This window comes from Varroa jacobsoni, unplaced genomic scaffold, assembly GCF_002532875.2.
Source record: "Varroa jacobsoni isolate VJ856 unplaced genomic scaffold, vjacob_1.0 scaffold_66, whole genome shotgun sequence".
Classification (NCBI taxonomy): domain Eukaryota; kingdom Metazoa; phylum Arthropoda; class Arachnida; order Mesostigmata; family Varroidae; genus Varroa; species Varroa jacobsoni.
The window spans coordinates 90,550-102,566 of record NW_019212968.1 but is presented as its reverse complement, the minus strand read 5'-3'; the positions used below and the strand labels follow the sequence as shown (position 1 = coordinate 102,566).

Sequence of the window (12,017 nt, the reverse complement as noted above, 5' to 3'; positions counted from 1 at the left end):
CGTACGCGACGAACACTCTCATAGAACTAAAATAGTACGTCACAGACTATTGCAAACTACCCACTCTCGGACGCAAGCCTGTATATATGAGTGAGGAATGGGCATCAAAATTCAAATTGACCCCAATCAACTCTATCACCCTGTTAGCCGACCTAGAATAGATACGGCGCAGGAAACTAGTAACAGTACATGCGCACAGATATTCAACACGGATAACTTCATTCGCTATTATAATCACCACTTGTATGTGTACTCATCGTTTGCGTAATACAATCTCAAGCACAACGGTGGGGATCGAGACGACATTCAGTAAGGGCTTTCCAAGGGCGAACGGTAGGCTTAAAGACAAAAAATGCACCAACAGGACTTATGTCTCCTAGGCAATGAATACTCGTATTTATGGAAAAAATTGAGACGAAAAGATTGACCTAGTTTGGCTTAGATCAGCTTTACGCGAAACGCATGGATGCTACGATTTCTTCAGGCGCAGGAGTCCACAGGATACGCAGAAATTTGATTTACTGCTAGCGTCGAATTGAACCTCCTAGGAGTCGGTTACTCTAGCTCAAGCAAACTTCATACCGACATATGAAGCTCGGAATAGGAGACGATTGTAATTATGACGGGGAAATTGGTTTTTTCTAACTGACAATGTTTCGAATCAGGTAGTGCATCAATAGTCTACGCGAAAATAAAAACAAAAACATACGTTGCCAAGTAAGCGGCTCACCACTAATGAAATTTTAAGCTATAAAATATGCTGTAAAATTAGATTGCTACTGTCTATTCTAAATATATCAGGGTGAGATTTTTTGACTTATAACAGTTTCCAAAGATGTTTTTTACAATTGCTACAAAGCTAACACTTGATTATTTTACTCTTTGTAGTGATTAGCCGAAACTCTATTTTGTAAAGGAAAACATGGACGATAGTGGATTTCGCGAGTGGCGTCGGCAAGCTTCCTATATGATCTTTCAATACGTACGTTCCAAAGAAGCCAAATTATCTCCTCCATACTCTAATTAGAGTAACACGTATCCAATACCGATCGTTAGAAAAACGGTGCCAGTCCCGTGAGGACAGCGCTAAATTCAGCAAGGACGACTTTTTTTCTGTGTTTCAACTTAATGGTGCGTCCGCAATGACTAAGTTCCTTAAGCGAATAATGTGCTACCAAAAAAAACAACGTAGCCAAGTAATCTAAGGGACTAGTGAAAAATTATCAATTACGTTTATGCTTAAAATGAATCTATCTCAAGTTGCCACTATCGACACTCGGTGCTGTTTCCCAACTTACTATGAACGAACCAACCAAGTTACTCGTACGTAAAAAAAAATCGCATTAGAAATAGATGTTTTCATGCTACCGGTTTGGATGTACGGTTACTGTGAAGCTAAATACACGATATAGAAAATATATCTATAGTTAGCTACCCAAACAATCAGTAAACAAGATGTCTGTGACACTATGCATATCGTAAAAATTTGTCAGAATGTGTCAGCAATGTTGTAATCCATTGTTGACGAAGAACTGGCTTTACCGTCCAGCTGAAATCAATGTAAGATGACGTGTTTTGCGGTATGGTCCTAATTCAGTTTTATCACAGTTCACGAGCTGTTTGCCATTCTACTGTATTTTACAATACATCGTGTCCTTCTCTACGCGTGGGCGCATGACAGATTCATTTTTTTAAAGCCATTTCGACGGCAGATTGGAGCACTTCTGTTGCTTACGGCAGCGAGTCGTACCAAATTATTCTAGCTATTCTTGAAACATATATGCGACCCTGAGCATCGAAACTAGATCTTCGTTGTAAATATCTAGCTGCTGCAGGAATAACAGACGTATCAAGTTGGTCAGCTCCAATAATAACAGGACAAGTATTAGAAATAGCCAAAACGGATGGGCCCAGAGATCGGTATGCATCCTATAGCCACGAGCCGGGACCGAGCGTAGAAACGAATCGACGAAAAACAGATTGCGTTAATTGCGTGACGTCGGTGCTTAGACGGCTCCCATTGACGCTGCACCAACTACCAACGAATCGTCGCTTCTCTGTCGGAGTGACTGATCTTTGAACTAATACAAAAATGCAACATTATTCTGGCAAGAACAGCAATACTATAATGAAGAAATCAATGGCTAGACATTCTATTTGATAATACGAGGTTCGGAGACACTCTTTATCGACTTTCAAGCTTTTCTTCTAGACGATCATTCTTAAAGTAGTTGCCATTGCTCCGTCCACCTAGAACCGTAAATTGAGTGATGATTCAATAGACGGACCTTTCAGAACAGAGTCAGGCCAGATGGTAGGCCGCCGAAGCGTTCGGAACGTCAGTCGACCGCAGCGACTTTTGGAAACGTTGACCAGCCAAATGCTGATAGATGCAGTGTGCGTATTTAGCTCGCTTACACAGAACAAACCGTTGCAACAACAACAGAAACTGGTATTATACTCATCACAAACATAAACCCGTATAACTGCTATTTGGCTTTTTGTGTACGTAATCGCATGAGTCAGACATCACATTGCAATCTAGTACATCGACAATTTAATCCACAAAGACCAACAGAAAGGAAAACCTAACCCCCTAATACGATTGGCGAACGATTTTCAATTAGACTATTCCGATCATAGACCGTTAAGACACAGCTAGCCCTCTCAAACAAGACGCTCAATGTCCCTTTTCCAGGTAACTATACTGTTCACTTTTGCCATGACTTCCTATCCAGTACGTCAATATAGAGACGTTTGACGGTCAATGAGTTGCAGAGAAAGTTGTGATACACATCAGGCTATTCGATGGCTCTGAGAGCACTGAAAGTGTTCGCTAAGGAACGATGTCATCATGGTTTGGCCGTGACAGAAAACCGCTGCACCCTCATAAAACAAATAGTCGGCAAATTTCACCGAAGTCGGAGCAGCTTGATCCATTGTCATTAGACGGAAGGACAGAAAAAGCTTTTGACGATGGCGGCCGAGGGATGATTAAACCAATTCGTAAATGCGTCATCTACGTGACTCTGCATATTCTGGACGAGTTCGGCCATTCTGTCGTCATTGAGCCTGCTAGTTGGCTGTAAGTGATCCTCCAAAACAAAAACATCTATTGGGATCATTGCGTGCTAGCTTAAAACAACCCGAGTGACACTCGCATGTATTGAGTGGACCCTTCAGCAGCAGCACGCGCTGTACGCTGTATTTGCTAGGCAGTGAATGGGGCAGCAACTGCAAAGGTTTAGAAGTAACGATGTACGCCAATATTTCGTTCATTCAGTGTAAGATACACGTGGTTAGGGGTCAAGGAAAAGCTAAATTCTGTGCACCAAGAGATGTTATTAATTGACAGCAATGAACTAGAAGGTCGTCCGTGAGCTTTAGTATTAACACGACGACGATTGCTATCAATTAAGGAGTCGTGTGCCGGTGAACTTGAAGTAACACGTACCACGTATCTAGCTGTTTTGAGGAGAAAAACTAGTTTTTCAATGAAGGATAATATTGTTAGTGTTACACTGACCTTTACATACGTCCCCGTCGGCGACGAACGGTGGCAAACAATGGCAAGTTGACTCAACGCACTGTTTATTTGGCGAGCAATCGTTTGAGCCACGACAGCGCATCTTGATAGGGCTAAAACGATAAAATTGAATGTATCATCATTCTACGTCAGAGTATCATGTAACCTTCGTATGCGAGGATGACCCTTCTGATCGAGACAGACAAGGGCAGATAGAGCAAGCTACGGGGACCATTCCTATTGATTTAGAATTTTTACACCAAAAAATTTAACAGTCGCTGAATTTCGAGAGGTAAGGCTATATGGGGCAGCTCCGTAACGATAAAAAACGTTATACTACATGATTACTCGGAGGGCTCTTTTGGCCAGGACTAGATAAGTTCGCCGGGTTTACCCTATTTCGAGCATATATTATATCGGTTGCCATCGACGTTAACAGGACAATGGAAAGAACTGCCCGTCTACCGAGTACATAACTGTGTTATATATTATCCTGCATGTGGTAATTAAAGTAAATTTTAACGGGTTTATTGGTACGACGCATCGTTCGGACAAAACAATATTGTCAACATGGACATTACATTGCAGTTAGTCATCAGAGTTTACTATGGATAATTATTTCCACCAGGATCGTACACAGCCAAGGTAATTATACAAGTCTGATATCAGTAAAGTTGACTTTATTGCTATTACTATCCTCTCCTCGAACAAAATGCAAATCCTGCTTGCGCTAATATCTGCACCATTTAAAAGCCGGCTTCATTGAACTTAATATCGCCCTATAGCAGACGAATCATAACGTAGACTGACTAAAATTAAAGATTAAAATAGATGACTGACTATAAAGCGTCAGCTTGCCTAGCCATAATCACAGCTCTCAGAATAAGAGATTCTTTTGCACGAAATTACTGCTGACCCATATAGCCCCACATTTAACCCATATAAACCTATTTTATTGGTACAGGTGTCTTCAATTTACAGTTTCTCTCCATAATTCTCCGCCATCCATAACCATCAGCGAACTCCATTTGGCCGAATCTTCGACAAATATACGTGTGAAGTTCGTTTTGCATCGTTTGTTTACGACGACAGCATTTAACAAACGTTGGCTCTAGTGGTCCTATCCCGCTATACACTTGTTAACTATTTATAGGCTTCGTTTCAAGCTCATGACATCATGGGGTGTATATATACAGAGATGCTTGAGTTAGATTCTGTATAGATGCGACTTGGATTAGGTGGATTGGGAACTTCTTCAGCGAAGAAGCACTCATCAGTCATTAATTGATCAACGATGAGACATTACGTGCTCCTAATGAGACTGACAATATTAAGAGTTCTTACATTTAATTCGCTTGTCAAAGTAGATAGAGTTCAGAAAAGTTTTTGTTGAATGGAGAAAAATTTAAATAGTCTACTTGGGCGATATGATTATTGTCATCTAACCTGCAGCCCTGTTTTGGGTTTCCGGTAAAACCAGGTGCGCAAAGACACTGGTACGATCCAACGAGGTCGCGACACTGTGAGTTAGGGCCGCAGGGGTTGAAGCCTCGAACCTCGGTGCATTCATTAATATCTGAAATTTTAGCAATCAAAGATGTAGTCCTTTTCTCTTTCTCCCTTAGTTCCTATGCATTCATTTGCCAATTCTGCTGATCTTTATCCTATTCTTTAATGTCCCAAACTAAATCTTGAAGTAAAAGTACATGACACACGCGCTAAGCGTACGGCAAGTGCCAAAGCTAGCTAGTAATAAATCATCTTTATTACTTGAGACATTTTTCAAAGCACGACCCACAGCCAATTCTAAGGTCTAAATAGATAAAAAAAAATCGATTTTATTTTAAAAAGGTCCAAAATTCTTATCCTATTAATACGATGTCAAAGCAATTGTCTGCAGCCTATATTCAACAACAAGAAGATGCAGAGTATCGAAATTTCACTGCTAATCGGATATGAAGATTTCTAAGTAGGTAGAGCGGCAGCTTTTTTTGGCATGACGTCAGTTGGGGACAGAATTACCCATTGACACCATTTTAATGACGCGGAACCCGGATTCACTTGGAGCACATAGTTTGAATTTCAGATGCCAATAACCTTTCATCTATATGATATAAGTCAATTTGTTAAGCGAGAGAACTGAGTAGTCAAATTTGACAGAGAAGTATGTCAATTTTTGTGCGAGTACACAACTGATATGCTGACGACAACTGATCCAAGCCTTGTGACCCATTAATAGTTGCCTATTGTTCATTTCATACACGAGTCATCCAACATAATGACTTTTTATACCACTACTTGAGTGCGGCAAAACGTGTTTCGTAAATGAAAAAGATTGCTACGACTGTCCTAGTAGAAAGTATTTTAAGTGGCATGGATACCTGGAACGATTTGAGTGGCCTAATATATGTCCTTCCCTTGTAGCCTATTTACCATCATAGACTTTTAACGATGATATGTTAAATGTCTTATTGAATTTTACTAGGTGAAAGGTAGCAGGCAAGAAAACCTGCGGCCCGAGCAAGTGAGTGATCGACTGTGACACGATAGGACACTCGGCAGCTTGCATAACTATATACGTGTAAAGGATTTAATAGCTTTTGTATTCGAATACTCTCTCCTAGTCTCGAAGAGTCCGTCCGAGATTTTGCTGGGTCACATAGCGGCTATGTCACGTCTATCGTATAATAACTAAATCCACGTCCTTGTACACGCCCTCATAAACAATATACGGGATAGAGGAAACTGTTTTGACCAAGTGCGATAGTGCCGCGCCATATAAGAACCATAAGGACCACAGTATGGTCAAAAAAACATATCTTGCTTTACGATGATTGGAAATACACTCGCTTATGGCATACATTACAACGCTGCAGATCTTGCTATGTGGACGGCAGTCTCTCCTTCGTGTGTGTGAATAAATGAACTCTTGCACTTCAAGGCCATCTTCCCCTATTCGGATTGGCCTAATGGCTTTTCGTTAGAACTCGACGATGTTCAATCGACCGTGATCGTTCGTCGTTCGCACTGTGAAGCAGCCATACGCTTTGTACACTAGTGGGTGTACACTGTGTGCAATTAACCGGTAAATGAGTACATTCAATATGATACATATTCAATCTTTGCTGATCGATCCACCCGTAATTAATCTAGTGATTAATTGATAACAGCTAGATAATCAAGTTATCCTGCTTGACAAAGAAATGCGCTTGCCCGAGCCATCGATTTGACAACAATGATTAGCGCAATAAGAACAACAGGTGGCGCCAGCAATAACGTTTCTCCCCTTTTCTCCTAAAATACGCACCGAGAGGTCCATTAACTAGCTTCTTTTATACTAATTTTTATCTGATGAGGCAGACGATTGCCTTCTTCTGTTTAGCATTGGGGCCCCCATTTTGGCAATCATGTGGAATGACAACCCCAATAAAATAGTGAGACAAATGTTACCCACTTCGGCATTTCCCGTTGGCTTCGAGTGTGTATCCTTTTGGGCAAATACAATAACCTGTCGTAGCAGTGGTAAAGACGCATTCGTGGTTTTCCAAGCAAGGAGTTAACGTTGTGCAATTTTGACCCAACACTGCAACGAAACAACGTACCATTTGGTTAAGCTGTAGTCTTTTTGTAAACCCTTGAAAAAAAAACACTATTATACTTCACGTATGCCAGTAGCAAACGATGTCCTTTACATCGTAAGAAGGCGTTACAGGCTTTAACAGGTAACAGGCTTTAACAATGTCATTTCAACCGAAACATTCTCGAATCGATTCTAGGGCCAACTTACAGACACAGTAGTCTCCTTCGCGCTGAAATGGTGGGTGACAACCACATCGGCCAGTCTCGTTTCTGAATGTCTTGAGACACACCGTATTGCCAACGCAGTCTTCGTCCTATTACAAATTATCGAGAGATATGGCGCGAAAAAGGTCATTTCAAATAGTTATTTAATTTAATTAATTATTGAAAGCTGTCGAATGTCCTTCAACACTCAGGCTTCTCTTTGAGCGAGAGGAATATCTACCTCGTATTAAGTCATAAGCTTTCTTAGACTATCCTGATAACGTTATTCCGTGACTAACAGGTGTATAGCACAGGTCTCAAACGTCGCTTGTTACATCACTGATAGGATCCTTTCTGAATAAGGTTGGCATTATCATTGAGCGGGCATCGTACTTGCGAATCGAAATCTGAATGGATACTAACTAGGTGGAAGGTACTCAACCTATCGACACTCAGCAGCCCGTGAAGTTTGTGCATTATAGCCTAGTGTCATATTGTTAAATCGATTTAACAACACGATGTTATAAAAACAAAAGAAAAAGAAAAAAGCTTTTCATTCTCTAATAATAAGAATGATTCACCTTTTTCTAATGTTGTTTGTGAAAGCTATCCCGAGAGCTTGGTAGCCCGTAAGTAAACGCAATAAACGGGATCGTCTAGTTCGCATAATGCTATTAAGACCGATGTTTGTATGGCGGGACCAGGGACCGAATAGCGTAAAGGCTTGGTCGTCCCAAGATCACAAACTATGTGTGTATAGAGAAGCAGAAGATGCGTTATCTATTTTAAGAATGTCGCTCGCGTTTTTCTAGCACACACATATAGACCAATAACAAACAGTTTTACCTTTCGACACTCGAGAGCCTCAGGATGGCAGCAATCATAGGGATCACCGATATAGCCTGCAGGACATTGACATTGGTACGAGCCATCAAGATTCTGACAGAAGGCGTTGCGTCCACATGGCTCGCGCTGGCGAAACTCTGTACATTCATTAATATCTGCCAAATAAAGATACAATGATAGCAATTCAGAACATATTTGATGCGCTTGATACATGCCTTAGAACTTCGACCTGCCCTAATCAGCTGCTGATAATAATGTTACAAGGAGGATCGCCAAATTGGAGGCCAAATAGCAACGATCGCAAATCGATCTCCTCTGATTTCAAAGTACAATGCATAGAAAGAATTGCACTGTTTAAACTGCATGTAGTGATGATTCTAGAGTCCTAGAATAGTACCGCGTTTGCAAGAAGCATTCACGTAGCCTGCCATTAACTGGTATTCTTCCCCGGAAGGCCAATGGTTTGACACTTTAGGACACGTTTATTGACTATTGTCATATTTAGATGAAAGCGTCTTGAAGTGAACAGTGACCTGGTCCTTTTACTCATTCATACCTCTGCAACGTCCGAGTTGCATGTCGAACGTGAATCCCCTTCGGCAAACGCAGTCGTTTCGACCATCGATGGCAACACATTCCTCGTTTAAACTGCACGATTGGGGCTTTGAGGGTGAACACGCGTGAACGACTTGGTTCTCCTAGAAGCGGTAAATAATAACGACACATAGGGCAGTGAGAAAAAAACCCAAGTAATTACTTGCATATGGTGTATCGGAAAATATTTTCCGAATTCAGCCAAGTCACAGCAGGGAATGACGCATCGAAGTTTCGTGCAGAGTGTGCACAGTCGATGACTTATCCACAAATGCTGAATGCATAATGAGTGCTGAGTACTTGCCTTGTACAGACAGCCTGCATAGGGATCCCCTGAGGCGCCATGAGGGCATACGCATTCATATGATCCTGGAAGATTTCGACAAACTGCGCCGGGACCACACGCTTTTTCCTGGGCGTGACATTCGTCTATATCTAAATGGCGCAATCCACAAGTTGTATAGCATATCGTTAACATATCGCAACTCCCTACATTGGAATAGTTGAATTTTTTAGAGAGCTCATTGAGTTAAGGTCACGTAAAAAATGGACAAGCTTCCCAACTATATTTTTTTATTTACAATATGCATAATACGTATTTATAATAATCAGCATAGTTAACAATAACTTGCAGTTATTCTCTAGCACTAACCTACACAACCTCCCAATGAGTTTGAGTGGCCGGTGTATCCATGTGAGCAAACGCACATTGTGCCGTCGTTATCATCCAATTCGCAGGTAGCGTGGTTACCGCAGAAAATTAGATCGCATGGATCTGCAAGTAAACAGACGTTTCTTAATATATACAAATCAGCTAAATTTGCATCTTGCACAAATGAGGCGTTACGAATTTTCATCGTCCGAGGAAGGCAATATAAACTGGGTAAACAAAGTCTAGGTTCCATCTAGCAGACGCAGTTTTTCTTGCTTTCTCAAAATCAGCGAAGAAAACCGCTTGAGTGTATTTCAGGAGAAATGAGTTCAGAAGGAAAAACTTTTTTTAGTTAAAAAAAAATCAACGCTAGGCGGTCAAGTTCTTGTCCTTTTAGGGCGACAGCGCTGCGTGACTGATGAAGACGTTAAGCAAATGACCTTAAGCAAGAGCACAGTTCGTTAATGGCGCCATTTGGCGTTTCAAGATCGGACACGTTGGGACCCGAAGGACAAAAACGCATCGCTGTAATCGAGGAGGTTTTTTAAGAAAAAATAAAAACTTAACGGGGCATAGTTCAATCTCTACCGTGGAATTTAGTCAAAATGGCTCGGGCGTAAGGTGACAATAGTGTTAATAATAAAAGATATACATCTGCTACTATCAGGTACCCGCTGAAAATTAAACGATGAACGCAGCGCACTATCTGAAGCTCCTCAAGCGGCTCATGCATCATTAGCACGGCCAGCAAAATCACGTAGCCTGATTACTTGATGACAACGCCAGACTTCAGCACCATGCCTCACTTATTTTCTGAATTAAGCGAAGGAGTGTCGAACGTTGATTTCAGTCCTCTTTTTCTCCCGATACAAGTCCGTATTATTACGGGACTGCTCATGTTTTAAAACGGGCAACTATTGGGCAATTGACAAAGACCGATTTACATCGAAAAGTCCTAGACAAAGAAATTACATATAGGAAATGGATAGTAAGCATATCACTATTTAAGGTCTATCCGAGGGCCGTAAAGAAGAAAGGAGAGTACCTCTAACACAAATTGAACAATCATCATTTCATACAAACAGTTATTCAAAATTCGTTGGATTCGCGTACAAGAGCCCGATACAATATATTGGTTACACATTCAATATGTAATCAAAAACAACGAAGTCTAAAAAAGATCTTTCAAGAAACACATTTTGCCGTCATAATGCTCTAAGCTAATTAACTTACTTTTGCATTCTGGTCCGAAATTCGGAGCCATGCAGAAACATTGGCCCTGTCGACAATCAGAGTGTCCGGGACAGTCACTGCGGGACGAGCAGATTGACAGAAGAGCGCATCCGGTTCCGTCGTATGCATTTCCCGTGTGACCGGGCGGGCACTGGCATGAGAAGTTTCCTAAAAGAAATATACGTAGGACGTAAGTAAAATGAGTCATAATCTTTCCGCAGGTGCCGAACGTCGCTCTTCCATCATTGGGGATTTCAATAAATGGTCATTTGCTGGCAAAAAAATAACGATAAACAGAGAATTTTCCAGCAAATCGTTTCACATAAGCCTCGTCTACTATTTCAATCATTTCGAAAGCTGTTCGTGCTCGTCGAGACGTGTTGCGTCTCTCAAAGCTGTGACTTGTTATTTAGCCGATTTTACGATTTAGTCAGTGTCTCTGCATCGGAAAGTTGTGTGAAAGCTGATTGGCCACGGACGAACTCTTTGCTTCTATTGTCTATGGGTGGACTTTACGGAACTTGCTCTGTGCTGCTAATCTGAGTTGCCTCACCGAAAAAAAACTTTAACCTTAATGTTATAGAACTAGCAGAGGGAAAACTTATAGACAAGCAACAACTGAATGATTGAGATTACTGTAGGCTGTCACGAAATTGACTTGATACGGATGGGGGTCCCTACCATAAAGACCTTGACGTAGCGCATGGACCTAATTCAAGCAAAGACCCTGACCCATGCGCTAAATCTCAAGTATTCTCTTGTCAAGGGGATAAGCTTGCGAGCGAGCTCATTGGATCACTAGCTGTTCGCACTAATATAGTATAGTGACTATCGAGAGACGAAGCACTCTTATCGAAAGTTGTCTGTGTCGCAGACATAAAATAGAAAATACTGAGCTATGATCATTGTGTACGGTGGAATAGCACTATTGCAATGCTAACAATATATACCTGGCGCAAGGCGCCGCAATCCGACGAACACGATCCGAGAATCTATCCAGCGAACAAATAGGTGAATTGAAGGTTCCTCAAGGGTTAATAGTAACCGAAGTATCCGAGATAGTTCGAAACGAACGTCATTTATCTGGGCACTGAGCTACGTCGCACGCAAGTTCTTGCTGAGGCAGTCCGACCACCACACGGAAACTGGAGACTTTAGCAATCGCTACTTGGAGAGTTTATAGAATAGTATCGAATCTCAGATTACCCAAAAATGCTAGGGTTAATTCTGGAACGTGCCAATAAGTAAATATCCGCATACTTGAACAAAGACTATCCAAGCGTGTCCACAACAAAGCACTCAGAAGCACAGAAGAGCATTCGTATACCTTGCAGATGAACGAGACGTAAAGATAGCAATGGCGGAAAGGCCACTCCGAACAGC

At 41.4% G+C, this 12,017-nt stretch overlaps 1 protein-coding gene across 1 annotated transcript in view; it reads right to left on the bottom strand.

The window, feature by feature from the left end:
• The window catches only part of LOC111262131 (uncharacterized), a 129,586-nt gene that overhangs the window by 43,375 nt on the left and 74,194 nt on the right, over positions 1-12,017 (bottom strand). The window contains exons 19-27 of the mRNA XM_086968985.1: positions 10,635-10,802; positions 9,402-9,524; positions 9,054-9,184; positions 8,712-8,853; positions 8,156-8,310; positions 7,314-7,419; positions 6,981-7,109; positions 4,973-5,102; positions 3,527-3,639 (exon numbers count right to left, since the gene is read on the bottom strand). Coding sequence (XP_086825111.1) covers positions 3,527-3,639; positions 4,973-5,102; positions 6,981-7,109; positions 7,314-7,419; positions 8,156-8,310; positions 8,712-8,853; positions 9,054-9,184; positions 9,402-9,524; positions 10,635-10,802 — 1,197 coding nt within the window. The remainder of the gene's footprint in view (positions 1-3,526; positions 3,640-4,972; positions 5,103-6,980; positions 7,110-7,313; positions 7,420-8,155; positions 8,311-8,711; positions 8,854-9,053; positions 9,185-9,401; positions 9,525-10,634; positions 10,803-12,017) is intronic.